The sequence below is a fragment of the Drosophila melanogaster genome, chromosome X (genome assembly GCF_000001215.4).
Source record: "Drosophila melanogaster chromosome X".
In the NCBI taxonomy this organism is placed as follows: Eukaryota; Metazoa; Arthropoda; class Insecta; order Diptera; family Drosophilidae; genus Drosophila; species Drosophila melanogaster.
In genome coordinates this window covers 19,273,325-19,298,273 of record NC_004354.4, presented here as the reverse complement: position 1 = coordinate 19,298,273, position 24,949 = coordinate 19,273,325, and the positions used below count along the sequence as shown (strand labels likewise).

Below are 24,949 nucleotides of genomic sequence, written 5' to 3'. Positions count from 1 at the left end.
AATCTGGATCACCAATACCCATTGCTAGCTAGTTAACCAATTAATTTGGCCCACTGTGCGACGACGGTAACGGCGACTGAGACAGCGGCAGCGACGGGACGGCAAACGGCGACGGCAGTCAGTGTTCAGTATTCAGTATCGATTGAACAGCCGCGCGTAGCTCATCGAAATCGAGGAAGGAAGAGACGCGACGAGAGAGCGAGCAAGACGGACAGGCGACCAGACAGAGACAGCGACAGCAGGGAAAGGGAGACCAAGACGGAGACCGAGAAGGAGACATTGAGCGCCTGCCGCCCCCTCTTTTGTAATAAATAGCGCTGTGCGAAGCGACCACACTACCAAACGGCAAAAGTCCGCTGAGAGCGACGCAACGCAGGCCACAAAGGCCCGCCCCCCTCCCCCCTGCGATAGACACAACAGAACAGGAACAACTATTGCAACAACACTATCACACACACACACACACACACACACACCCGCAGTCAACAACACCCCCCTGAACGAAAGGGAGAACAGTGAAACAGCTGGAACAAGAAACCAGAAAACAAAACAGGCTGACAAAACAAATGTCAAAATTAGCGACTGACCAAAGGGAATTTTAATCAAAAGTTAATACGAAAAAACCAACAAACCACCACGCGTTTCTCCACCAAGTGCCTTAAAAGAAAAAAAAAAAACAGAAAGAACATAACAAACAAACACCGATTCAAATGAATTTAAATAACAAATTCCAATGTGATAAAGCTGAAATAATCGTAAAAACCTAACAAACAAGAGTTCACGTCTGTTCTTTTTTTTCGAATTTTTTTCGTAAGTGTGTTGTCTAAAAATCAAAGAAATGGAAAAATATAATTAGAACATCAGAAACAACAAACCCCACGGAGACGGCGGGCATAAATTAAGAAAATCGAAAAACACAAAGCCACAACGTAAAAAAAGTATCCATAAATCTATATGTGTGCTACACCTCATATATAGAGACCTAAAATAAAACCAAAACAAAAACAAAGCAAATCCAGGAAAAGCAGACAACCGAGGAGAACTCAGCACAGCACAGCACAGCACAACAAAGCAGAAATGGCAAGCAAACAACCCAGAAAAGTGGCGCCCGACGGTGGATGGGGATGGGTCGCTTGCTTTGGCGTTAGTTTGGTCAACGTAAGTTCAAATTTCCAGTTCTTAGTTGCCAGTTCACTGATTAATACTAAATAGATTCACCCAACGACACAACATTCCAATGCCAATTAGCTAATACGTATTGGCCAAGCTTTTATCAAGCAATTCCCTTCGGCCATCTCACTTACTTTCCCCATTTGCACTTAGGATAGGTTAGTTCCAAAAGCCCATGGCATTTCATAGTTGTATATTTTTATATGGCTCGTGGTAAACGTGTTTTCACATCGACGATAAGATTCAAATGAAATATGACGAAACTCAATATGCTTCTGGTCCTACCCGCATTCTCACATGTTTGTACACGGATTTATGATGGCTACCTGTAATATTCGTATGTTTGGTGTAGGGGCGGCATTTAGACCATTTTCATTAATAATAAATCGTCAAATGGACGTGTTTTGGTCAGCAAAAAGGGGAAGAGGTTATTGGAAGGGCGATGTTGGTGTTTATCAAATTTCAAACGCCCTTAAAATCACTGCATATCTGGTCATTAAAATGCTCGCAATACTGAGCTTGTAATAAAACTTAAATGAAATAGACCGTTATTTACTGACTGACACGTTTAGGCCGCTGTGCTTTAAGTCAATAAATCACAGTCTAAATGAGCACTAATACCGTCAGTTTTAGGTTTTTACTAATTAGTAGCATTTTCGAGGAATATTTCGTTTCGAACATATGCATTCTCTTTTATCCTGAACCTGCTTCTATGCATTTATGCATCTGCGCACTGGCATAAAACGCCTCTTTGGCCAACAGCTACAGCTGCAGCTCCCGATTTAAAAAGGGATCTGACAGAGCAGACAGAGAGCCGTGTATGTGGAGTAGAGAAAAAGGAGACCCCGATCATGGCCAAAGAGTTTGCTGTGGATAAATGGGATCGCATCTGGCTGGCGGTCACGCACCCGCCGCGTGATCTCGAAAATGCGTCTCAACGGAGGTGGTTTTTTTTTTTTTTCCACAATTTATGTAGTTGGCTGCGGTGGACTCCTTATATGCCTACGTGCTACATTGTTTCTCATTCATTTAGTTTTATTCTGTGCCCCTTGTTCTTGCTGTTTGCTGTTGCACAAATCTGGCTGTGAAGTGTTGGAGGTGATGGCAGAATAAAGAATCAATTGACACACTTCCTTAGATTTTATATGCACATACATATGTACATATAATGGGTTTTTGAAAAGATTTTTGGAATATTCCCAAAGAAAACACTCACCTTGACACATATTTGTGTGTTTGATGGTGAGATCATCATTAACTGAGCGTCGTGTTTTGCTTCTTTCATTGCATTTGTGATCCAATCGTTTATTTCTTGTATTCCATATGCATTCAAGGAACAAAGAAGTTATATATGTACATATGTATCTATATCAAAACAGACAAATTCACTGAAAGTAAGAATATGAATATTATATATAGAATATTTCACAATCGCGACACATCAATGGCGCTTTACCTGTCGAATGTCCACTATCTATGGGCATGACTCATGGCGAACTTGAAGTAAACGACACGAAATCAGATCATGTCAATTATGTAATGGTCCTGAAATTACCTTCTTTCCATATTAGCGATAACAAAGCGACTTGCTAATTGAGTCGAGACGATGTGCAATTACAAATGCTAATGCTTGTGTGTGGCCAAGCGAAGATCTCGAAATTATTGACAGCAATGGTACCATTTCCCATTCCCAGTTTCAGTCCAAGTCTCCCATGCAATGATTATGCGTGCTCAGTGTGAAGGCAATGATATGAGCATTATAGGTGCTTATATCATCTGGGTGCCGCCGACTCTGAAAATAATCAACGGCACTGATGAGAGGGGGTGGGGGGGTATATGGTTAGGATGTGAGCACACATTGAGTGCCAATGGCTCGGCCATTGAAGCCAAATGCGTTGTGACAAGTTTGTGCGAGGGCGGTTTTAATGGTTTCAATGTCTCAACATTACATACAAAAGCAAGCTAACAAGTAAAGTATCACATATATAAACTGTAAGAAGTAATTTTATCACGACTTGTACTTGTAAAGTGTTAAAACCTCACAATACTTGCACCACAAAATATATCTATATATATCTTGAACACTTTCTTTGTCAAGTTTCAAGTAGGGCCGATCGTTCTTTCTGGTTACTAATCGGCCAACCCACGATGCCCTCTTCCAGTCAATCCCCACCCAACATTTGTTGCAACAAAAGCAAAACACTAGAAGAAAAAAAAATAGCACCCATCAGAAACGCGCCATTTGCAAAACAAATCGAGTGTTTGCCACGGAATTTGCCTTTTGTATTCGGTCGCATTGAATATGTACTTGTGAAGAGAAAGCCCAAACTCATAACACTTTGGGTTGGAGCCTTAGGCTCAAATACAGGCAAAACATGAGAATTCCCAAAAATATTTCGCCATAAATGTGCCGCATCCTTGAAACTTCAATGACATCAGGAGGGCACAGTTCACACGACCTTCCAATAATTTCAAGCAAAAGAAACATATCTTTCTTTGTCTTTAGTCATCTTACAATCAATCGATTAAAACTGGACGTGCAAATGTATCCCATGGAAACAGGCAGATAGATAAGATATTGATGACCCACATGGTCACACGACCAACTTGCCAGAGAGAATTCTACTCCGAAATCTCGAGTAGTTCGCTTGTCCCAGAAATTTGGAGCACTCGTAAAGCTATTTGAGCTTTGGGCACAATAGAATGAGAGGTGCATTTTGGCGAAAACAAAATCGATCATCCTCGAAAGGGGAGCAGGAATATTGGGGTTAGATCGCCTGATATGCCTGATATGCCAATCACTCGGTTATGTGTACGCTTCGATTCGATTATAGGTTAAGTTTGAACGATTACTAATCGCAATCGCGTCTTTTGTTTGTTTTCGCTCAGTTATTGGGTGCCCACTATCTTCGATCAGGCACACGTTTAATCGCTTTTAAATCATTTACGAGGCAAATTAGCACTTGAACCTTATACAACGCGGCAAACCAATTGAAGAGAAATATGTGCACCATAAACCATGCCGTTTTGAAGCTGCTCAAAAACAACATGAGTCTTACTAAAAGCAAAAAAAAAAAAAAAAAAATTAATAAAGAAAAAAACCCTAAAAATATACAGGTGTTGCCAAGCCGCTGGACCCCTGAAAAAAACCTATTTTTCATTTTTCACGCAATCTAGCCGGAAACGTGACCGTAAAACTTTACGAAATTGTTGCTATTCACTGATTTAGGCATACTTTAAGAAATGCTGACAATACGCAATTAATCAGAATGCAACAATTCCCCAGAAAATCCAGTTTATCGTCTGATAATTAGTTATTTGTTTAGTTCATGCGATTCATTCAATAATAATGTTTATTTATGCGTAGTTTCGTACTACTTTTCTATCGCCCGATTAAAACTGAATTTCTGGGGATTAACTAGAAACTTTGGGTACATACATACCATATACATATGTAGACCGTCTAATCCGGGCGTATTGTTTAAATACCTTATCAGGTAGCCAAAGAATATAACACCGCGTCGTCTGTCTGTCTGCAAGGCCCGTGGAAATGATAAAGAACGACTAGCCATATATACCTGTAGTCAAATATCTGCGCAATCCAATTGGAAATTAGCTGGAGGAAAGTGTTTACGTAAGACCCCAAAACAAAGAAACCCATTGGAAAAAGCAAAAGCACGTGACCGATAGCGGAATGGGTCTACAAAAGCAGAGAGATATATGCAAATTTTTTTTTATATGGTTTATTTTTAATCGAAATAAAATGGATATTCAATTCAATAGTGCGCAAAACGATTTCACATGGATATGCATAACCTATATCTTCGATTGTTCATTACTCAAAGCTGTAAATACATATTTCAATCAATCATACAATCAAATAGATCAGAATCAGACATACATAACTGCTCAATTAAATCCCTTAAACGATTTCGAAAATGAACAGATTAATTCTCAGATAATTCAGATTAGTCTCGATATTTAGTCATGAAAATCGCTGAAAAACCGAAGGAAGCACCCGTGAAAAATTATCTGAAATCCATTGGGGGTCAATTGATTGACTTCGCAACTCGTCAACTTTTGTTTGATTGTGATTGATTTGCAACCGTGTTGTGTTCTTACTTGTTCAAACACTGGAAACGGCAAATAAAGTGTATTTCGTAGATTTTAGTGGCGAGTGGAACGACGAGGGAGGAGGTGGCTCTTTGGTTGACCGATGATGAAATTTGCAAAACAATTGAAAACAGACAGATCGAAGATTTCTTCGGCGGAACAACTGTGGACTTTGCTCCACTGACTTTGAGCATGCGACGAATCTGTTTCTATTTATTTATTTATTTTTTTTTTTCATTTTCATCGGTCGTTTTCTATACACCTTTTCCTTGTTTTTTTTTTTTTTTTTTTTATGCCGAGAACGTCGTCTGTTTCTGTTTACCACCTATAAATTATATATGGTGTTTTCGCCTTTGTGTATTCAGTGTCAGTGCAAAATTGAATACCAAGTTCATGTTGCGGGTGCTCTTTTTCAGTTTCCCAAATGCTCGGGGTATATTGTGCCATTGGTGTGTATACACATATGTACTCGTACTATATGTTTATGAAAATTCCTATAAAATTGCTTGGATTCGAATTTGATACCCACATAATCATAAACACTTTCCCCTCACTTGCCATACGAGCTCAACGAGCAACGCAATGAGTGTAAAAAAAAATCTAGCTACAGATATAAGCTTAAAAGCAGGGTATCTGTTAGCCATAGTGTATTTTTTGGCTAAGCCTTTTGTTTTCTAACGTTCGAAAACAAAGAAGAACAAAACAAGCAATAAAATACTCAAAGGAAAAGTCGTCACTAGTTGCGATTCCGTTCTTGTATCGGTCGGTCTCCGCTTTTCAGTCTGTGTGTTATCATCATTATCAGGCGCGATTAACACATTGGTTCAGGGTGCTCAAGATGTTACCAGACTTCAAAGTTAGCACATTGGCTTAATTGATAATTAGAATATGCGGATTTTGATTAGCGGATGACTGGCTGGCTGGCTGGACATGTAAGGCGGGCGTGAGAGACCGAATTTGAATGCCCGTCGAATCCGAAAGAAGCCCCCTCCTCGCATGAAACCTCTGTGGGGTGTAATCACCCAGTGTTTGACCGAACTGGCGACCGTTTAGCATTCGACTAACGCATGCTCACTCAATACGTCATAAAAGTATCCGGCATGCTTCACTCGAGTTCGAGTCGAACAATCTATCTATATCTGGACATGCCGCACATATGTACATATATACGAATTGTGATATATGTGAAGTGGCATTAGTGTCGTCGCACTTCGCAATCCAATTAGAACATTTCCGAATGGTGTTTCAGATAAGTTAACGTCTTTCGAATCAGCTGGCTGTTGGGGGGTTTTCAGTAGCGTTAACTTTTGGAAAAAAAAAAAAACAACTCTTTAGGCCTGACACCTTGGTCGGGTCAAAAAACCAACAAACCGGCCAAGTAATGCTTTCAGCATTATAATTGCTTGATTTATTATGGTTCGATTAGCTGACGGTCAAATGCCATTGAGATATTGTTGCCATTTAGAAAGTCAATAATAATAAGCATTATTCCATCGAATGTTTTTGTAGGAAGTAATTTCCATATATATGTACTCGTACATATACATATGTGCACTGCCCAATTTGTTTGTATGAAAATTTGTAGATTTTACCACTTAATTCCCGCAAACAAATTTCGAGTAATTCGAATGGTTGCTGGTTAATTGTGACGTTCAGCTTCTTTGCACAATTGGCGAATGGCTCTGTGTGGATGTGGCCTCTGTTTTCGCAAATGCCAGCTAATTTCTTTGACAAATTCCGAGTGACGATCGCGAGAGAAACAACAAATAGAATTTAAATAGAGCACACAGTAATCACTTGAAACATATGTATAATATAATATATCATCCCACATATCGCAGAACCCCTTTAGCTGTGCAAACACATTTCGCACAAAGAATCTGCACGATGAGCATTCGCAAGTGAATGCTAAAACCAAACTATATCACATCGATGAATATCATCTCTGGGCGATCGAAAAGCGTGCGGCTATATCTGAATGTTAATTAAATTAGATTCTAACAACTGCTAAAAGCGAGCTGCCGAAAAATTGATCTATTGTGCTTCATTGGCCATACATACATACATATGTACATATGTACATATAGGCACTTTGGCGCAGGCGCCGGAGTTTCCGATCTGGATGGGCTATCAATTTAGAATGAGGGTGTTAATGTCCAACCCACGCGCCAGACATTTCATTTACCCATCAACTAAGTGGTGATTTTCAGGCGTGTTATGGCTGCAGATCAGCCGATTTTGCAATAGTCGAAAATGATTCAGCTGTCTGATCTTGAAAACATACACAGATATCACATGCAAATCTGTAGATCTTTTATCTACTCTCTTGCTGTGCCCGAAATGAAGTTTGAAGACCATTAGATTAAATTGTTGATACTGCAGATGGCCATTGCAAGTACAATGTACTAGTTTGGACGAAAGCCAAAACGTTTTTGCCACAAGGCAAGACAATGGGACGAAGAAAACTTTCTTTTATAACCAATTTAGTTTAGCATTGGCCTTAAGCGACGTCACGTGATCGTGGCCAAGGCAGCAGAATTTAAACGAGCCCCAAATAAGCTCTGCAGCAGCAGCAGTCAATAGTCAAATGTGCGCCACTGACGTTGTCTTGGGGCACAAACACAAATCCAGTTTGTCCACAACAAAGGCCAGCAGCTGATGCTGTCGCGCGATCACGTGACTGTGTTGCAAGTTGCACCGTGGTGCTGCAGCTTCCTGCACTGCCCGCCTTCGTGCCGCTCGAGAAAAATGGAATCTAGCTAAACCAAACTCGTTTGCCGCTTACAGGCAAACGGCAAACAGCTGGTCTCGTAACTGTTTCTGTTTTTGTATCTGAATCTTTGCCTGGCTATCTGTATCTGCACTGTTAAAAAAGCGGCTGGCTATCCATCCGTTGGATACACGCAAGCAAACACAAAGATACATGGATATATTTTGATATTTTCGAATTACTGAATACCAGAAAATATGAATCCTCAAGCAAAAAAGGCATTTGCAATACCATTGGGGAAATAGTAACAAAAAAGTAGAAAAGCTCAAAGAAGCTGAATAGAATGTTCCTTAAATATTCAGAAAGCAATAACACATAAACATATCAAATTAAACATTTTAACTGAACAACAATTGCGCAATTTGACTTCATAATATTCCCATAAATACCCCCTTCTATATATATATATATATATATAATGTCTGATAGTTACGCTATACAAAGTAATTCAAATTATTCATGTATGTACCACCAACATTTTTTGTTTCTGTGCACGAGAATGTCCACTGTGTGTGCTGGGTAAATCACATGATTGCGATCATGTGCAAGCCAGCTAAAAAGCCGCATCACCATCATCTCCAGCAGGCCAGACCCAACATTAAGCTCCCATCCGCTCCATTTGCTGCCCCATTAACAGTGGAGCCTCGCTGGCACGAACCGATGATAAAATAATATTGAATATTAACTTGTTGCTACAATTACAGCACTCAATGCTTTTCCCAGAACAAAATAAGCAAATAAATGAAAGAATTAGTTCCGCCATAGGCAGTGCCCACTGTGCTGCAATGCGATTGGATCGGCCTGGCTTCGATTCGATTCCGTTCGATTCAATTTCGAGTTCAGCTTGGTGACGGCTTTTGTTTTATGGCTACAAAGTCGAGTCAACTTTTTGTCATTGTTTCGGTTTTTGTTTTTTTGGTTTTTCGTTTCCATTATTATTATTTTTCCGCTGCTCTGTTGTTGTTGCTTTTAATTGAAATGTTTGGCAGCGGCCGAATACCCCTTCAATTAAGTTCAGTTCATTCGAGTTGAATCGAGTTGAGTTGCAATTCGCTCGGCTTTGCTGTTTCGGTAGTGAAATGTACTTCACAATTAATTGCTTCAATTGCCACAAGGGCCCAGCAACAGCGGCAATTCGATTTCAATTCAAACAAATTAATTCTCTGCGGATCGTTTCTCGGTTTTTCCTGCAAATTCTCAACATTTTTCCTGCTTTTTCCAGGCAGACAGACAGACAGTCTTCTCAAGTTCAAGGCTCTCGTTAAAGTTACAAATACAGAAAATAAATAATTAAAAATATCCAGATGTGCATGAAATTTCAATATGTAAATTCACTCTTGATTTTAAGTCAAGGGGGTTGGGATGGTGCGGTGTAACCGAAACTGAATAAAACGCATTGAATTCGCACTGAACGGGTTAACAAGTAAGTCAGCCCATTCCAATGAACTGAACTTAAACCTAAATCGAACAATAAACTGCAATTCAATTATTTCGATATCTAGCTGTTACCGTAGATTTGCCAAAGATATTAAGTTCGTGATGGCTTAATTATAAAGCTAAGAGCAAAGCAAATTGAATATATAGCCAACCTTTGCATGATTCGCACGCAATTACGGTGATATTAAGTTACAATAGAACGCAATTTTCCGCACTGCGAGTTGGAAAACAGCGTGTATTAGTGCCGAAAATAAATTCATTAGGCATTCCCAATCACTCCCAATTACATAACGCATTTCTACAATTTCTCTAGACTAGATTACCCATAATTGAGTATAGTATAACTGAAAATGAGCTACTAACTTCTGGTAGCCAATTACTGCTCTGCCCAGTTGGACAAGACCGACGCGGAAATTAGACTGTGGCTCAACTATTCACTCCTTATCGGGCTTAAAAGTCGGTCGGTCGGACATTCAGATACCAATTACAAAAAAATTTATAAAGTTCAAATGAAATGAAGTGAAGGACACGGGCTCAGCACTAGAATGATGAAATATCAAGTTGGTGGAAGCATAAAAAATGCCACGCAAAACACGCAAAATGGTAAATCGATCGAATGGAATTGACTTGATTTACGATGGTGGTCAAGAGCTTTCTGGAAATGGGAATGAGAACGCAGAACGTTGAATCCAGTGACGTCTTCCGCTCGACAACGTCATCGTTGACATAAGGGTGACACATTGTGATGGCATAACAATATGGGTTATATCCCATCCAACCATCCATCCATCCATCCACCCATCCATCCATCCATCCATCCATCCATACGTTCGCACGCAGGAAAGAGACACGGACTTTGGACTTGAAAATTGATAACACGCCAAAAGTGAAATTCGAAGCCAATGAAACACGCGCCGCCAAGTGGCTCCCAAGTGTCCCAATCCAATATCTTTTCAGATAAACAGTGGAACTTTTCGTATCCCGGTTCCCAGGCGTGTCATATTCACAAATTGTGAAATGGACTTGGATCTCGATCGAGGTGCTGCCAATAGATCAATAGATATTTAGCGAATCTGCGTATTTGGGTTGTCATTTCAAGTCCCATCAAATTAGACCATCTTTAACTGCCAACTGGTTTCACAAATGAATGGGTGTTATTCAATATTCAGTAATGAATATACGAAATATATGCCTTCTTAAAAGCAAGTTGCATTTATGGAACGTATGGCTTCCGATTCGGAAGTGTTATTTATGAGTTTTTCAAATGGTGGCAACAAAACAAAAAAACAATAAATCACATCCCAAGTAGTCGTAATAAAGTACTGCTTTCCATGCCATAAACCCTTTCTGTGATGGTTTGCACTTCGACAGGGTTAAGTTATATATATATCATATATATATGGAATAGTAACGATACACACCTATATAGTTTATATGTATCACTCAAGTGTCACGTTAATTTCACGCAAGCGGCGGCAACGGGGCATCCACTTGTGAATTGAAATCGAAAATATTGCACGAAATGTTTAAAAATAAGTTAGCGGCTAATTGTGTAAATTATAGCCAGCGGCGAATAAATCAATAAGATGATTTGGAGTAATATGCAAATCCAACAAACAGATCACTCGGTTGTTATCGCGTTTGCTGTTTATACTTGGCTGTTTTTCGCGAAAATTGTCGAGCGATTGAAGCCAAATAAATGAAAACATGTGCCAATAAACAATTCCCATCAGCGGGCAATAGGCAACAGAAAATGTATGTCATATTTACATATTACAATAAGCCATCCAACACATCTCATCCGACTGAAAATGTGAAGATTTCAAATGGAAACTGGTAGTGTTGAAAAATGTTGTGAAATCGAAAAAAAAAAACAATCGAAAATCGAAAAAACGCGTTGATTGAGATTTCCTTGTTATAGCGGAAGTTCGGAATGCTTTGCAATCCAGTACATACACTCGATGTAAATCAAAAAAGTTGAAATAAGATAAATTATTGGTAGCTTAGCACTTTAATTTCCCTTCTTATTAGCCAACTTAAGAGACTGCGTACTTAAGTTAGTTAAAAAGTCTAAGAAGTTTGATCCAAGACAATAGTTTGCAGCCATGGTAAACTTGATTGATTGGAACAATCAGTCGACACTCGACTCGATTTGCAATCAAAGTGTGGGAACTAAAAGTGAATTATGGATGCCCCCAATATCGATTGTATTGTATGTATACCACCCACGATCACCAATGATTGAACCATGCCAGGCCATTTTGGGCTGCGAACACCTTGTGAGCGCGTGTTCGAATGCCACAAATGTTTTTCCTCCTGCAATTATGAGTTCTGATAATTGAATTATCAGGCAATTAAAGGCTCTGACTGAAACGCCCCATAAAAGTACATATAGCGCCGCAATTAAGAAATTCGAAAATCGACAAACACCAGAGAGGCGCAATCAATAATAATCGCAGCCCCGTCGCAAATAAATAAAACACTTTAAGAAAGAAGCCCATCAATCGTGTACACATACGTTGGCCTCGGCGAACTTGAAGGCATAAGATGCTGAGTTATTGATATCAGAAACTGGAGTATTCTCTAGATCATGTTTATGATTGCAAGACAAGCAATTCGAGTAATTCAAGCCCCCATTTATATACGAGTATATAAAAGTTATCAGCATGAATCCGAGGGCTTTCTTCTTTCTGATTTCGTTCATCGCACATTTCGATCGGTTGACCCAAAGTATGTGAATTTCAATCTAATACCGAATTCGCAGCAGTCTAGTTTTTTTTGGGCCAAACCAAAACCACTTGTGCATACAAATTGAACATGCTCGAATTGGGACTGTGTCATGACAGTTGCAGATATGGCCAGTTATAGTTGGCAACCAGATGGAGTTTCCACAAGGAAATAGCAACGCAATCAAACGCATCAATCAAAACGATCATGAATGGAAAAGAACGCTGGTCGTAGCTGAATCCAAAGACCCTGGACGCAATGATAAGGCTGCCCGTCCAGTTGAATTGCACAACCGATAAGGTTGGAACCACCACCATCGGGGGACCATCATCATCTCAAGTGCATCGATACGGGCGTTGTAGTGCTGACTTTGGGTTTCCTCTTGACCACTTGGCCGCGCCAAAGGGTTCTGCTGTGAAAAGCGATAAGGGGTATTTTTGCGATACGACTATCCGTGTGATGACGTATCTTCCTGCCCCCCACATGCCACCATTCCATCAATCCACCAATCCGCCAAGATTGCCAAGTCGCTTGCTTATTATCAGACGGTTATGGTTATGGTTATGGCTCATAGCCATCCTCACTCCCTACACGCTCTTCTGCTATTCTATGCTGGCCCTCTGCCCCCGGAGCCGATAAATCACGCGGCCTCTGAACGACAGATTAGCTAGCACAAATTGGCCCACATAAAAATACAAATAGAATAAAAGTAATGCCAAGATCGCGAATCGAGTGTATAATTTATGGTGAGCAAATCGAAGAACTGCAATGAAAGCTCGTCGATAATCTGATGGATGGATGTATGACGTAAAAGCCTTGAAAAACATTGACGAGTGCAAACAAACTTCAGTGAACAAGTCCCCGATATCTCTATCAAAAAATCAAGCTCAACAAATAAATCAATATTTTAGTTTTTAATATCACCAACTTATGAAGTTGAAACCTATTCTCAAACGTTACGTGAATAATTTGATGAATACTTTAATGCTCGATATCAATTATTCTTTTTTGTGTTAGCTATAGAACATTTTTTCGATCACCATAACGAAAGAAAACAAATTGATTAAAGTCTTCTCCAATTATAAGGAAAATTTGGCCTTGCACATTAATTTTAATAACAGTTCACGATGAGATGAGCCTCATCATTTAATGTGTGCCCGATATTAGTGTCGCAAAGTGAGGGGAATATTCCAGTTAACCACTTGATACTCATCCGAATGCTTTACCCCTTCTTATAGCTGGCCACCCGCTCCATCGAACCATCGTTTGGACTGCTCTTTGGCGACACTCTGAAGGAGCTGAATGTGGGCACGACGGGAGCAGCGGTTATCATCAGTGCACTGGATGTGTGCATGAACTTCTCTGGACTATTTGTGGGACCGCTGCTGAAGGAGTTTTCATACCGCAAGGTGGCCATCGCCGGATCTCTGCTGTGCGGCCTGGGCCTGGCGCTCACATCGCCGGCGACGAGCATGGCCCACATCCTGAGCACGTACTCGGTGATCAACGGCATCGGTGTGGGCCTCTCCACATCGGCCGCTTTCGTGGCTCTGAATCACTACTTTAAGCACAAGCGCGGACAGGCGGTGGGTCTATCGATGGCTGGCACCGCCATGGGCATGCTGATAATGCCGCAGCTGGTGCGGATCCTGCTGGAAGCGTACGACTTCCGGGGAGCGGTGCTGCTGCTGGCTGGTGTGGCCCTCAATGCCACGGTCGGATCGGTGCTGCTGCAGCCGGTGAAGTGGCACATGAAGGAGGAGTTCGACGACGAGGAGCTCATGTGCATCTCGGCCCTGCCCACCCCGCAGCCACAGCTGACGGTGGGCGGTGCTGGTGGCGCGGCATCAGCTGGAGCGCCCGTCTTTAAGGTGATCAAGGAGGATGGCAACGAGGAGGACGCATTGCCCGAGATGAACACGCTGCTGTTCCATAAGCCTCATCCCCACCAGCACTCGATGCGCAAGAATTATTCCGAAATGGCCATGAACACGATGAACGGCTCTCGGCTGGGTATTCCGAAGAGGCCAACATTTCCGCGAATCATGTCCCTGGCCGGAGTTCAGTCCGCCGCCCATGGAGCGGGCGGAGATTCGGGCGGCTATACATCGCAGGCGGAGGTCAACGCTACGCAGCTGCGCTGCCGCAAGGCCTCGGTCACCTCGAACCTCTCCTACATGGACTTCACCGGCTCCATTCTCCAGGTGCATCTCAACACCGGCGACGATGAGTTCGAGCAGAACGATCGCGAACTGCGACGTGTTGGCACCGCCACGGGCAGCATTGTCCTCGGCGGTCATCGCGATAGCTTCATCAAAATGAAGCCCACCGAGCTGGACAAGCAGGCCGAGGCAGCCGCCGCCCTCGACGAGGAGGCCAAGAAGAAGGCCAAGAAGCCGGGCTTCTGGCGCCGGTTTGCCGATCTGCTGGACATTGATATGCTTAAGGATAAGATGTTTCTCAATCTGCTCTTCGGTCTCTCCATCTTCTATGTGGCCGAGATGAACTTCAAGATGGTCACGCCGTTCTTCTTTGCCAATCTGGGCTACCAGAAGACGGACGTCGCCTTTTGCCTCTCGATTACGGCCATTACGGATATCGCCGCTCGTATTGTCCTGCCGCCGATATTCGATCGTACCACAATCAAGAAGCGCACCATTTTCCTCGTGTCCATCATCTTTGTTGCCCTGACCCGTTCAAGTGAGTAGTTGCGTCATCCGGGAGTAGAAATATTCAAGTGGCACGCACCATTCAAAGCTACTTGAGTATTTGAAAAAAATGTTCAATTTCATTCAGATAACAGCTGCTTAATGCTTGATGATGATTTTGATTGGAATTTCTAACACACGATTGTGCTTTGCAGTTATGGCTGAGCAAACGGAGTGGACCCAGTTGATGATTTGGCTTTCGATCTGCGGTTTCTTCCGTGGATCCGCACTGAGCAACTTCACCCTAACCGTATCCGAATATTGCTCACTGGAGAAGCTGCCCTCGGCATTCGGCTGGCATCTGGTGGGCAAAGCCCTATTTGTGATCACATTCGGACCGCTCATTGGTATGGAAATCGAACGATCTTTGGCCCAGAATACCCAGTTAACATAGACAATTTTGCCCATTTCAGGTCTCATTCGGGATGTGACCGACAGCTATCCGATTTGCATACACACCCAGAGCGTTTGCATAATGATTTGTGCCACTGCCTGGGGCATCGAGTATCTGGTTGAGTACATTCAGTCGCGACGTCGCACCGCCGATGCCGCCCAGTTGCCAACCCAAGATGTGGGAGCCACGACGACAGCGACGTCGGACCAGAACGATGTGAAGCTGTAAGCTGTAAGCCGGTGGCAGGAGGCAATGGACACGAGATGAGATGGACCAGAGAGATCTACTTTAAGGAAGACAGTACAGCGAGTACGAGTGCCCAACTATAAATATACTTAAGAGGTTCCTGCACAATGGAAGGATAAGACTACGTTTGATCCTCGAGTGTGGAGGCCTAATACCCCAAAATGTATTAAAACTCAACATAGTTAAGACATTTTTTTCGTTTGCGCTCTTTTTTTTTTTTTTTCTTGCAATATGCTTAGTGAGACTTAAGATCTTGGAGAGACATAATCACACACACACACACACACTCCATACCCAACGTGTAACCATAACTATTAACTATATGATTAAGATGAATTTTTGTCAGTTTTAGTTGTATGAACACATCTCTTAAGTGTAACCAACCCAGTGGGGGTGTGTGGCCCACGCAGAAGGCCCACAAAAACCACAACAAAGTGCGTTTACATTTTAATGTTAGAATCAAGGTAACCCAAATTGATTCAGTTAAGTTCCCAACTTTCTAATTATTATCATTATTATTATTCGAGCCGTTCCCTTTCGCAAGCGTTTCGCCTTGAATTGTTCTCCGATTTGCTTCTTAGTGAACTTGTATGTGATAGTTCAAAGATAGTTCTTAATTTAGAAGTTAATCACTACTTATAGAAATACTGATATCTGCATCTGAAGATACATCGATGTGACAGGAAGATGAGGAAGGAGTGTTGAAAATTGATCGGCTTTAAAATGTACCTAAGGAGCGAAGTTAAGCAGCGACAAAACAATTAAACTATACAAATAATAAATAAAACACTATATATCATTTATCCTACGTTCAATATGAAAACTACTTTGGCATGTTAAATGAATTGACGAAATATGGAAGAACAGTCCGCCAGAGAAGCTTTTCCTCAATTTTAAAGGCGATGAGACTCTGTTTCTATTCTATTCAACGAAATGCCACAATACATATATATATATATATATATATACAATTGATGAAGAATACTTGGAGAGGACTAAACAAAGTCGAAATTGAAATCGAAATCGAAATGAAGGGATGATGTCGTGTATGTTTGGTCCAAAAATATTAAAATATTAATAAGTAAGATCTATGTGCATTGTTTAATGAAATAACTAAGCCCAACCGATAAGCAATAAATGCAAACGAATCCACGACAAATCGTGGAAAAAGACCAAGTTAACTCAATGTAGCAAACTTTTGGGCTCGGCGCGGAATGCTACACTGAGAACTAAACTAGCCGATGCCCAGATGACGACATTCGGATATTCTATATACACAAATTACTACTAGATTAAGTATATTTTGGGTACTTAAATTTATCATGGATTATACATATATATATATGTATATATATATAAATATATATATTTTTGTCGAATTAGTAAAACAGTAAGGAGCGTTTTTGATACAAGCGTTTGAAGCGAACTTTTGGAAATGTATTGCCCGATATTGTAGCCCTACTAAATAATATATTATAATAATAATATATATATGAATATGTGTGTATATTAAATTGGTAAAATAAAGCGATGAAAAGTATGCATTTTTGCGAATAATATTTCCTGGAACTGCACAGGCTGGAAAAGTTAACAAATTCCAACAGATTAGATCTTAGAAATCTTAGAAATAAAAAAAGGCGTGCGGCTTAGCCTTCTTTAAAATAGATAAATAAATGGGTATAGATGAGTAACTGAAGGAAAAGTGCAAGGTTTTTAAAATCATTTGGGAACTCAAACATCCGGTTAAGTTACACCCAACCCCATAATCGCCATCATTTAGTGCGAAGTTTATGCGTTTATAGTATCGAGTTGAGCAAAACTCACCGTCTGCGTGTAAACAAATGTAATGCGTGAAGAATAAATTTAAGTTTGTATAAATTAAGCAGTAGATATCTCGCAGGAGGGTGTGGTATGCGACGACCCACGAGGACTGTTGTAAATCTAGTGACAAACCTGTCCGTAGCACTAGGTCTGGAAATTCTTATCAGCGTAGGAGTCGGGCCAACTTGTTCTCGATAAAGACCCCAAATGATGCTCCAAAAATTGTTTTGTTATTCGCAAATGTACCATTACCATTACAACACGGAATTTGGAATTCGGGGGCGTGGTAGTAGGGCGTAGACAACCCACCCACCCGATCTCTCGTCTATTTACACTAGCGGAAATGCTTGAAAATCACGACGGGGGCCGGCACCGCAGGGAAATTTGTAAACTGTATGCGAGTATCTGGGCTAATCTTATCGGGAAAGCCATATTATGTATGAACCTTTGTCATAAGAAGCTTAGCTTGGCCATAAAGTCCCGAGGTGCGATAAGCGGATAATCGAGGAGGCTGCTACTGGTAGCGCCGACTTATATGATGGGATTGATATACGCACACGGACGGATGCCTCAGACTGGGATCGTCTGGTTGACGATCGAGCACCGACTCCAGTCGCGCCCAGCATACCAGATGAAGAAGTCGAAATCCTACACACTGGAGGCACCCGATGGCGGCTGGGGAATCCTCGTCTGCATTGGCATGGCCCTGCCTTTTGTAAGTACTAACGCAGGGAACTCAATCGGCCAAGAAATGCAAAGTCAGTGGGTATCGAGGTGGTTCTTAAGTGAATGGAAAATAGTTTAAATAAAATTCAGAGTAAACTTTTTTTTTCTAGAACTAATGATATAATGGCATAAATAAAGAACGCAATTAGCATAAATTCAAACGATTACTTACAGACAAGTGCCCTTGCGGCTTTGCCATCGTTTGGCCTGGTCTTCGGCGAGTTCCTGAAGAGCATTGGAGCGGAGACGAGTGCCATGGCCATCATAACGAGTGCCTTCTTCTCGTCGATGAGCTTCGCCGGCCTGTTCTCCGGCTCCCTGTTCCAGCGCTTTGGAATGCGGCAGGTGGGCGTCACTGGCGGCATCTTGTACTTCCTGGGCACTGGAATGCAGTTGTTCGCCACCTCCACGCTACACCTGATCATGGCCTTTAGCGTCGTTCAGGGATTCGCCTTCGGGCTGATGGTGCCCACCTGCTATACGACATTCAACCATTATTTTGTCAAGAACCGCGTGATGTGGATGAGCTTTGCCCAGACACTGATTGGCTTGGGCTCCATGCTATATCCGATTGTCATGCAGAAGTTGATGTCATGGTACGGCTTCCGCGGTTGCCTGCTCATCCTCACGGGACTGAATGCTCATGCGGTGTTCGGGATGCTGGTCATGCACCCAGTGGAGTGGCACATGCGTCGCGTGCCCATCCAGCCCGAGGAGCAGGAGGAACTCAAGGAGTTGAGCCCAACGGTGGTGATTAGAGTGCAGCCGGAAACACCGCTTAAGGCTACCAGAGAGGAGCCCAACTTTCATACCGCTGATCCAGGAGCGCGAAAGCTCTCCCACGCCGAGGAGCAAATGCTGAAGGTTCTGTCCAGTCGGGCCTCGAGCATCACCAGCCTGGGCAATTGGTCCGGACCCGTGGTGGTCAGTGACGCCTCGCCCCAGATGATGCACAGCCTGCAGACCTCACGGCGTCCGAGCACGATTGCCGGTGCATCAGGTGCAGTAGCTCCAGCCCACGCTACCAAAAAGAGCTGGGTGCGCACCATCGTCGACTTCCTCGATCTCACGCTGCTGAAGAAGCCCATTTTCGTTAACATCGTGCTGGGCATCACCTTTGCCCTCTACTCCGACATCACCTTCTTCACCATGCAGCCAGTCTACCTATTTGAGCTGGGATACAGCAGGGTGAGTCATTACCACAATATCCACAGTTAAGGGCTGGAGCAGTAGGCTTACCGTAGTTTACACTAAACTTGCTAGCTCTATTGAAAGAAATGTAGATGTGGTGGGTTGATTGAAAAATTACATAAAAATTGTATGCATATATGTTAGCAAAGTAGAATAGACACCATATTTATGTGTAATTAACATAAATTTTCGCAATCTTTCCATATGTACTTTTTACTTTTCGTATCCCTAATCATATCCCTAATCTTGATAACCTTATTCAAAATTTCTTTGAGAAACCAGTTCAAACTGAATTGAAATTATATCACGTGGTATAGATCGTATATCTAAAGTCACCTTGAACAATCTCTAAAGCAGTCGACTTGCTGCTTGTCAAGCAGTTTACTACTTGCCAAGCAATATCTACGATGCTTGCATATAATCATATCTTGCAAAGTAAGGGGTATCTAATAGTCGCGGAACCCGACACCCGTTGCTGATTTAATTGAATTTTTGTTCTTGTGAATTATATACAAATAGATTTCTTTTAGGTATCACAAAATGCCAAAATTTACTTGCGAAAACGCAGTTTCAATAATAATTACTAACTTTTAACGCACACCAAACTTAACACTTTGAGCGATCATATAAGCAACTGATAAATCTGAAATCGATAACAAAAATTAAGTTATATGAGATTTAGAAGCAACTTAAAAGAATAAAAAACGTTCACAAAAAAAGGCAGAAACGAACGCGACGCCATTTTGAATTATTCGAATTCACTTTGTCCGCTTTCGCCGTTAAAAAACGGCTAATCGGAAACAGTATTTTACAGATTAAAAAAAAAAAATTAAAAACCTTGTAAAAGAAAAACATAAAAATAACATAAGCTTACCGTAAGAATATATAAACGATTTCTAAGTGGTTTTCCCAGTCTGATTATTGCGATTACCAGGTTATTTCCAGTTCTTTCAGTAACTTCTACATCCCATAAATAATATTGTTTTTTTTCAGCCCGACACGGCCACCATTATCGCCATTGGAGCGGCCGCAGACTTGGCATCTCGTATTTTCCTGGCCATCACCGCCGTGTGCATCCAGGTTCCTTCGAGATACATTTATTTGGCCGGAGCCGTTTTCACCGTCTTTGCGAGATTCGGTAGGCGAACCCTTCCTTGGGCTCCAAGAACTCCCTTCCTCCCACTAATCTCACTCATTTTCCCACAGCCTTCAACGGAATCACACAGTTTGTGGGCATGGCCTGCATCACGGCGGTCATTGGATTTCTGCGCACCTGGCTCCACGTTCCACTGCCTCTGGTCTTTGCCGACTACTTGCCCAAGGAAAGGTGGGTTCTTTTGGCAAGCTTATAGCATTTATCACAAAATTATAATATATATTCCTCATATATTTCCATCTCGTTTAAGGTTCGCCACTGGCTATGGCCTTTTCATGTTCATCCAAGGCAATGCCATGTTCCTCATCGGTCCCATTGTTGGGTTTATTCGGGACAAGACCAGGGATTACATTTTCGTCTTTCACATCCTAAACGGCTTCATGATCCTGTGCGCCGCTCCTTGGGTCCTCGAAGTGCTGATCGTCAAGTTTCGGAGGCGTAACAAAATCGAACGCAACAACGTTGATCACGAGGATGTTGATAACCAGGGACGTAGTGCAATGGTCCAATAAAAAAAACTCTACCACCCCCCCCCCCCCTTCCTTTTTTTTTAACAAAACATATCGTGAATTATTGAGGTAATTTAGGTACAATTACGAGAAGTATTAAGCAAATAAAACCAAAACATGTTTTTAGATGGGAAATTAAATTGTCAAAAGTATCATTTGCGATAAAGAAAAAAACAGCTTGTTCTTAAAATGGAAATTTGATAATGAAACATATATATTTAATATTTAATATAATAGCTTGGAAAAATGAATGTGATACAGTATTTTTCAAAAAAGGAAAAAACATAAATTCAAAAATCACAGTTAAACTGTTTAATACTTAACGGTAATGTCACAGTTTTCGGTATTTACAAATAGAGAAGTCGGTAGCTTAGTACAACCATTTGGTATTCGCCGCTGTCCACGTGGCGGTCACACTAACGGGGTCCAAGAAACTGAAATTTAGTAAATAATATAGAATAGGATAGTTAACCAGGTGACAATGCTGCAGCAAATCAAGATGCTGGTGCTGGGCATCATCACGCTGTGCCGGCGTGCCTTGTGCTGCTTCTCCAGGCGCCGCAAGCTCAGCCACAGCGGCTCCGCCACCGGATCCGCCGACCAACTGCAAGCGGTCAACGTGATCGTGGAGCGAGGCGACTTCTCCGCCACCGGCGCCACCTCCGCTGGCCAGGCCGGCGGTGGCAGGACAGCGGGGGCGCGCGAGCGGGACTGGAACTCCTGGGACGACAGTCCGCGCACCGTGGAGGAGCACATCGAGCAGTACCGCCAGCGAATGGCCCAGCCACCCACTCCGCCCAAGGAGGAACCCGAACCGGACTTCTTCAGTGTGAGTTGGTACTCAGGCAATGGGCGCGGATTACGCAGATTGCGCCGCTTGCACGGCCCATAGTCGTAGCCCAATTGTAGGGATATTCACGCTCGCTGATGGTGGGATAGTGGGCTATGTTGGGGCTAAATGGCGACATCCCCACCTGTACACGTATCTAGGTGACTTCGGCGTGTTTACCCTATACCCTATCAACTGCACAAGTTTGTATGTGGGCCATAATCACGTCATAAAGATTAGCAGCCATAGAAAACGACAGGTATAAAAATCTAGAAAGAAATCATTTTCGAAACTATTCACAACCATTTATTTCAAATTACGCTTAATTTCTAGTTGTGTTTAACTAAATATTTGTGGAATATTTAAAAGGTTTACTTAAAAAATATGAATATTTAGCTTATTACTGTGATAATTTGTTAATATTTCAATAGTTTTTTAGAAATTTCAAAAATATGATTTTATGAGTCCACAACATTTGAACCAGGAATACTTAAAGAGTGTACTTAAACGCATTATTTGTTAATAGATACTTGCAGATTTGACAAATGCAAATGTCAAAATATTTATCCTATGATTTTTAAAGCTATAAAATATAGAAAACTTGCATAGTAAACTAAAAAGTGAGTGCTTACAACGCTGAATAATATTTGTTAATGAACAGCCGTTTTTAGTTTGCTAATTGTTCATATTGAGGTATCTGTTTTATGAACAAAAACTCCATATTATTTCTACGCAACAGGCATTGATTTAAGTAAAAAATAAAAAACATGAAGAACCATCCAGCTAAATAAGTTAGTTAATACCTACAAAAGTAAAAACAAGCAAATAAAAAAATTGTGAATCACAATGCATATATTCTTTATATGACTATATATAGAATATATAAGTATTTATAATATCTGTGTTTCATATCCTCAACGATTTGGCTAAAATGTAACCTTCTTTTAGGAGCTGACGCCCACCATCAAGCCGCAGATGAAGTTCTACCTGGAGGATCCATCCACGAGTGCGGCGACCAGCCAACAAAGTGACTTTTCAAGACTGCAGGCCCAGGACTTGGTGCCAATTAGCGTAAATGTGAGCCAGTTATAGCCCGAATGGAATGCATGAAACGAACTAATGTTTCTTACTCGGCAGGCCGATCTCGAGGACTGGGTGGATGATAATGCCGGCGGCTGGGAGGAGCTGGACACCTCCCAGACCAAGCACATTCTGCGTGAGAAGCGTCGTGAGTTGCGCCATCAGCGACAGCCGCCCGTCCGCCCGGCCCCGCCCACTGTGGGCGCTCAGCGACTGACCGCCGGACAGCGAGCGGCGTAGTTGTAGCTGCACCAGCCCCTAGCCAACCTCACCAACCTCACCAGCCTCACCCACTCTGACCATTCCACAACCGACCACCTGCATTCTGTTTCCCCTTTCTTTTGTTCGATTTAGTTGATTGGCTACACGAAATAAATCTTGCCTTTCACTCGCACTTCCCTCCTCGCGGATCAGTTGGGCCACACTTCCTGATGGCTCTGCGGTTTGGACGCGCTCCATTGGACCCGCTTCCATCTGCAGTGAAGTGAAGTGGCGTGCAGTCGAGTCAGGCCGAGTGTCGAGTCCATAAAAGCGACGGCAGGCGACGGAAGTCGCAGATTTCTATGCGATGCTGTTGCCGGAGCTGCTGCTACTCGGCTTGGCCGTCTCCCTGGCGGACAGCTACGACCGAAGCGTCAACTACTGGGAGGCCTTTGCGCCCGGCAAGCTGCTCCAGCGCCTGGACGCTCTCACCGTCACGGATGTGGACCAATCGAAGGTGGTCAAACTGCCGCAGTTGATGCAGCCCATCCTGCCAGCCAACGAAGCGCAGGCCAAGGTGGATGAGGACGTGGACGTGGATGTTGAGACGGATGCAGAGGCGGCGGCCGTTGACGATGTGGACAGCCTTAGTGCGGAGACCAGCCACGAGGGCTACTCCGGCGAGGACAACTACGAGCGCAACTACGAGCAGTTCGTCAAGGAGTACTTCGATCGGGCTGCCGACGACGATGACCACGACGAAGGCGAAGGCCTGGTGGAGGAGGAGGAGGAGGAGACCCAGGCGGAGGCCACCAATGTCAGGGATCAGCGCTGCCGGCAGGTCAAACGGAAGGATGGCCAGCTGTGCGAGATCTGTCGCCAGTTGAAGAACAACGAGGTGTCCGAAACGTGCAGCTACTCGCACGACGACCAACCGCAGCAGTACGCCTATGGCAGCGGCAGCCAGTACAAGCGTTACCGCGACGATCCCGCACAGAAGGCGGATCAGGAGCAGGCCGAGCCGGTGGCGCCCAGCAGCCTGTGCGTGCGCCGCCAGCAGAAGAACAGCGTCTGCTACGAGTGCAAGGACAGCAAGGGCCAGAAGATCGAACGCTGCTACGATGTGCAGGCCCGCAAGGCCAAGACCCGAAAGACGAAGGCCTCCTCCACCCGTCATCCGTCCAGCTCCGTTCACAAACGTAAGCCGCGTTCCCAGCAGTCGCAGCAGTCGGAGCAGGAGCAGCGCATCTACAAGCGCACCATTAGCTACAGCTATGCCCAGGGCACGGATCAGCAGGGGCCGCGGTCGGAGCAGCCGGCCGGCGGGACAACGGAGCTCCCAGTGCCACGCCAGCGTCGCCGGCGGCTGGTGAAGATTACGCGTCGGCGCGGACCGGCTAAAGTGCAATAAAAATCGTGTTTTCATTCGCATGACTCAATGTATACCCCACTCGTTAGCTTAGATTGATTACCACACACATTTTTTTTTTTTGTTACAATAAATCATTCTGTAAGAACACATTGCATACTTGTGGGCTAATCAGCTGGAAGAGATTAAGATCACGATTAGCTAGAAAAAGGTTTTTTATCCCAAAAATCTTCGAATATCAGTAGGTGAAGTTCCGAAATATGAGGCACTCTTGTGGATTTTTATACACATCTACTATTAGCATAGGCATTTCGAAATATTTGCTTGCTTTTGAGTTTGTTTTAAGCCGGAGCTCAAGATTCATTATAAAATTTGATATGAAGTGTAATTGTGGCAATGGCAAAGTATGGAACAATTGTAAGACATATGAACAACAAGGATATATGCAAAATAAAACCATGATTCAATGTTAATAACTAACAAGCAAGTGAGACCCGATGAA

At 42.8% G+C, this 24,949-nt stretch overlaps 4 protein-coding genes across 7 annotated transcripts; all 4 read left to right on the top strand.

The window, feature by feature from the left end:
* The first annotated feature begins 111 nt into the window (after positions 1 to 111).
* On the top strand, positions 112 to 17,042 carry CG8034 (uncharacterized protein). 2 transcript variants are annotated; one of them, NM_133148.5, is made up of 4 exons: positions 112 to 1,158; positions 13,456 to 14,917; positions 15,081 to 15,272; positions 15,339 to 17,042. In NM_133148.5, exons 1-4 carry the CDS (start codon positions 1,078 to 1,080, stop codon positions 15,545 to 15,547), a joined length of 1,944 nt encoding a protein of 647 aa, NP_573376.2. In that variant the 5' UTR covers positions 112 to 1,077; the 3' UTR covers positions 15,548 to 17,042. The 2 variants fall into 2 exon arrangements, with proteins under 2 accessions (NP_573376.2, NP_001162794.1); NM_001169323.2 differs by lacking the exon at positions 112 to 1,158 and having other exon boundaries at positions 13,473 to 14,917; positions 15,339 to 15,754.
* Positions 17,043 to 17,924: 882 nt separating this feature from the next.
* Positions 17,925 to 21,098, top strand: CG8028 (uncharacterized protein). Of its 2 annotated transcripts, NM_001103561.2 has the most exons (5): positions 17,925 to 18,101; positions 18,287 to 19,300; positions 20,297 to 20,441; positions 20,510 to 20,630; positions 20,710 to 21,098. In NM_001103561.2, exons 1-5 carry the CDS (start codon positions 17,952 to 17,954, stop codon positions 20,969 to 20,971), a joined length of 1,692 nt encoding a protein of 563 aa, NP_001097031.2. In that variant the 5' UTR covers positions 17,925 to 17,951; the 3' UTR covers positions 20,972 to 21,098. The 2 variants fall into 2 exon arrangements, with proteins under 2 accessions (NP_001097031.2, NP_573375.2); NM_133147.2 differs by having other exon boundaries at positions 17,925 to 19,300; positions 20,710 to 21,014.
* A 277-nt stretch (positions 21,099 to 21,375) lies between these two features.
* On the top strand, positions 21,376 to 23,270 carry CG32536 (uncharacterized protein). Its single transcript, NM_167644.2, has 3 exons — positions 21,376 to 21,797; positions 22,746 to 22,874; positions 22,935 to 23,270. The coding sequence occupies exons 1-3, from the start codon at positions 21,450 to 21,452 to the stop codon at positions 23,115 to 23,117; spliced, it is 660 nt and encodes a 219-aa protein (NP_728237.1). The 5' UTR covers positions 21,376 to 21,449; the 3' UTR covers positions 23,118 to 23,270.
* On the top strand, positions 21,735 to 24,925 carry CG32537 (uncharacterized protein). 2 transcript variants are annotated; one of them, NM_167643.3, is made up of 3 exons: positions 21,735 to 22,056; positions 22,746 to 22,874; positions 22,935 to 24,925. In NM_167643.3, exon 3 carries the CDS (start codon positions 23,446 to 23,448, stop codon positions 24,487 to 24,489), a length of 1,044 nt encoding a protein of 347 aa, NP_728236.1. In that variant the 5' UTR covers positions 21,735 to 22,056; positions 22,746 to 22,874; positions 22,935 to 23,445; the 3' UTR covers positions 24,490 to 24,925. The 2 variants fall into 2 exon arrangements, with proteins under 2 accessions (NP_728236.1, NP_001259704.1); NM_001272775.1 differs by lacking the exons at positions 21,735 to 22,056; positions 22,746 to 22,874 and having other exon boundaries at positions 23,109 to 24,925.
* The last annotated feature ends 24 nt before the right edge of the window (positions 24,926 to 24,949 follow it).

Bases quoted from the DNA above. Each gene is read 5' to 3' on its own strand.
- CG32536 (NM_167644.2), top strand. From the start codon at position 21,450: ATGCTGCAGCAAATCAAGATGCTGGTGCTGGGCATCATCACGCTGTGC. The intron at 21,798-22,745 runs GTGAGTTGGTAC...ACCTTCTTTTAG, and splicing joins CCGAACCGGACTTCTTCAGT to GAGCTGACGCCCACCATCAA. The intron at 22,875-22,934 runs GTGAGCCAGTTA...CTTACTCGGCAG, and splicing joins TGGTGCCAATTAGCGTAAAT to GCCGATCTCGAGGACTGGGT.
- CG32537 (NM_167643.3), top strand. From the start codon at position 23,446: ATGCTGTTGCCGGAGCTGCTGCTACTCGGCTTGGCCGTCTCCCTGGCG.
- CG8028 (NM_001103561.2), top strand. From the start codon at position 17,952: ATGCCTCAGACTGGGATCGTCTGGTTGACGATCGAGCACCGACTCCAG. The intron at 18,102-18,286 runs GTAAGTACTAAC...GATTACTTACAG, and splicing joins TTGGCATGGCCCTGCCTTTT to ACAAGTGCCCTTGCGGCTTT. The intron at 20,442-20,509 runs GTAGGCGAACCC...ATTTTCCCACAG, and splicing joins CACCGTCTTTGCGAGATTCG to CCTTCAACGGAATCACACAG.
- CG8034 (NM_133148.5), top strand. From the start codon at position 1,078: ATGGCAAGCAAACAACCCAGAAAAGTGGCGCCCGACGGTGGATGGGGA. The intron at 14,918-15,080 runs GTGAGTAGTTGC...TGTGCTTTGCAG, and splicing joins TGTTGCCCTGACCCGTTCAA to TTATGGCTGAGCAAACGGAG. The intron at 15,273-15,338 runs GTATGGAAATCG...TGCCCATTTCAG, and splicing joins CACATTCGGACCGCTCATTG to GTCTCATTCGGGATGTGACC.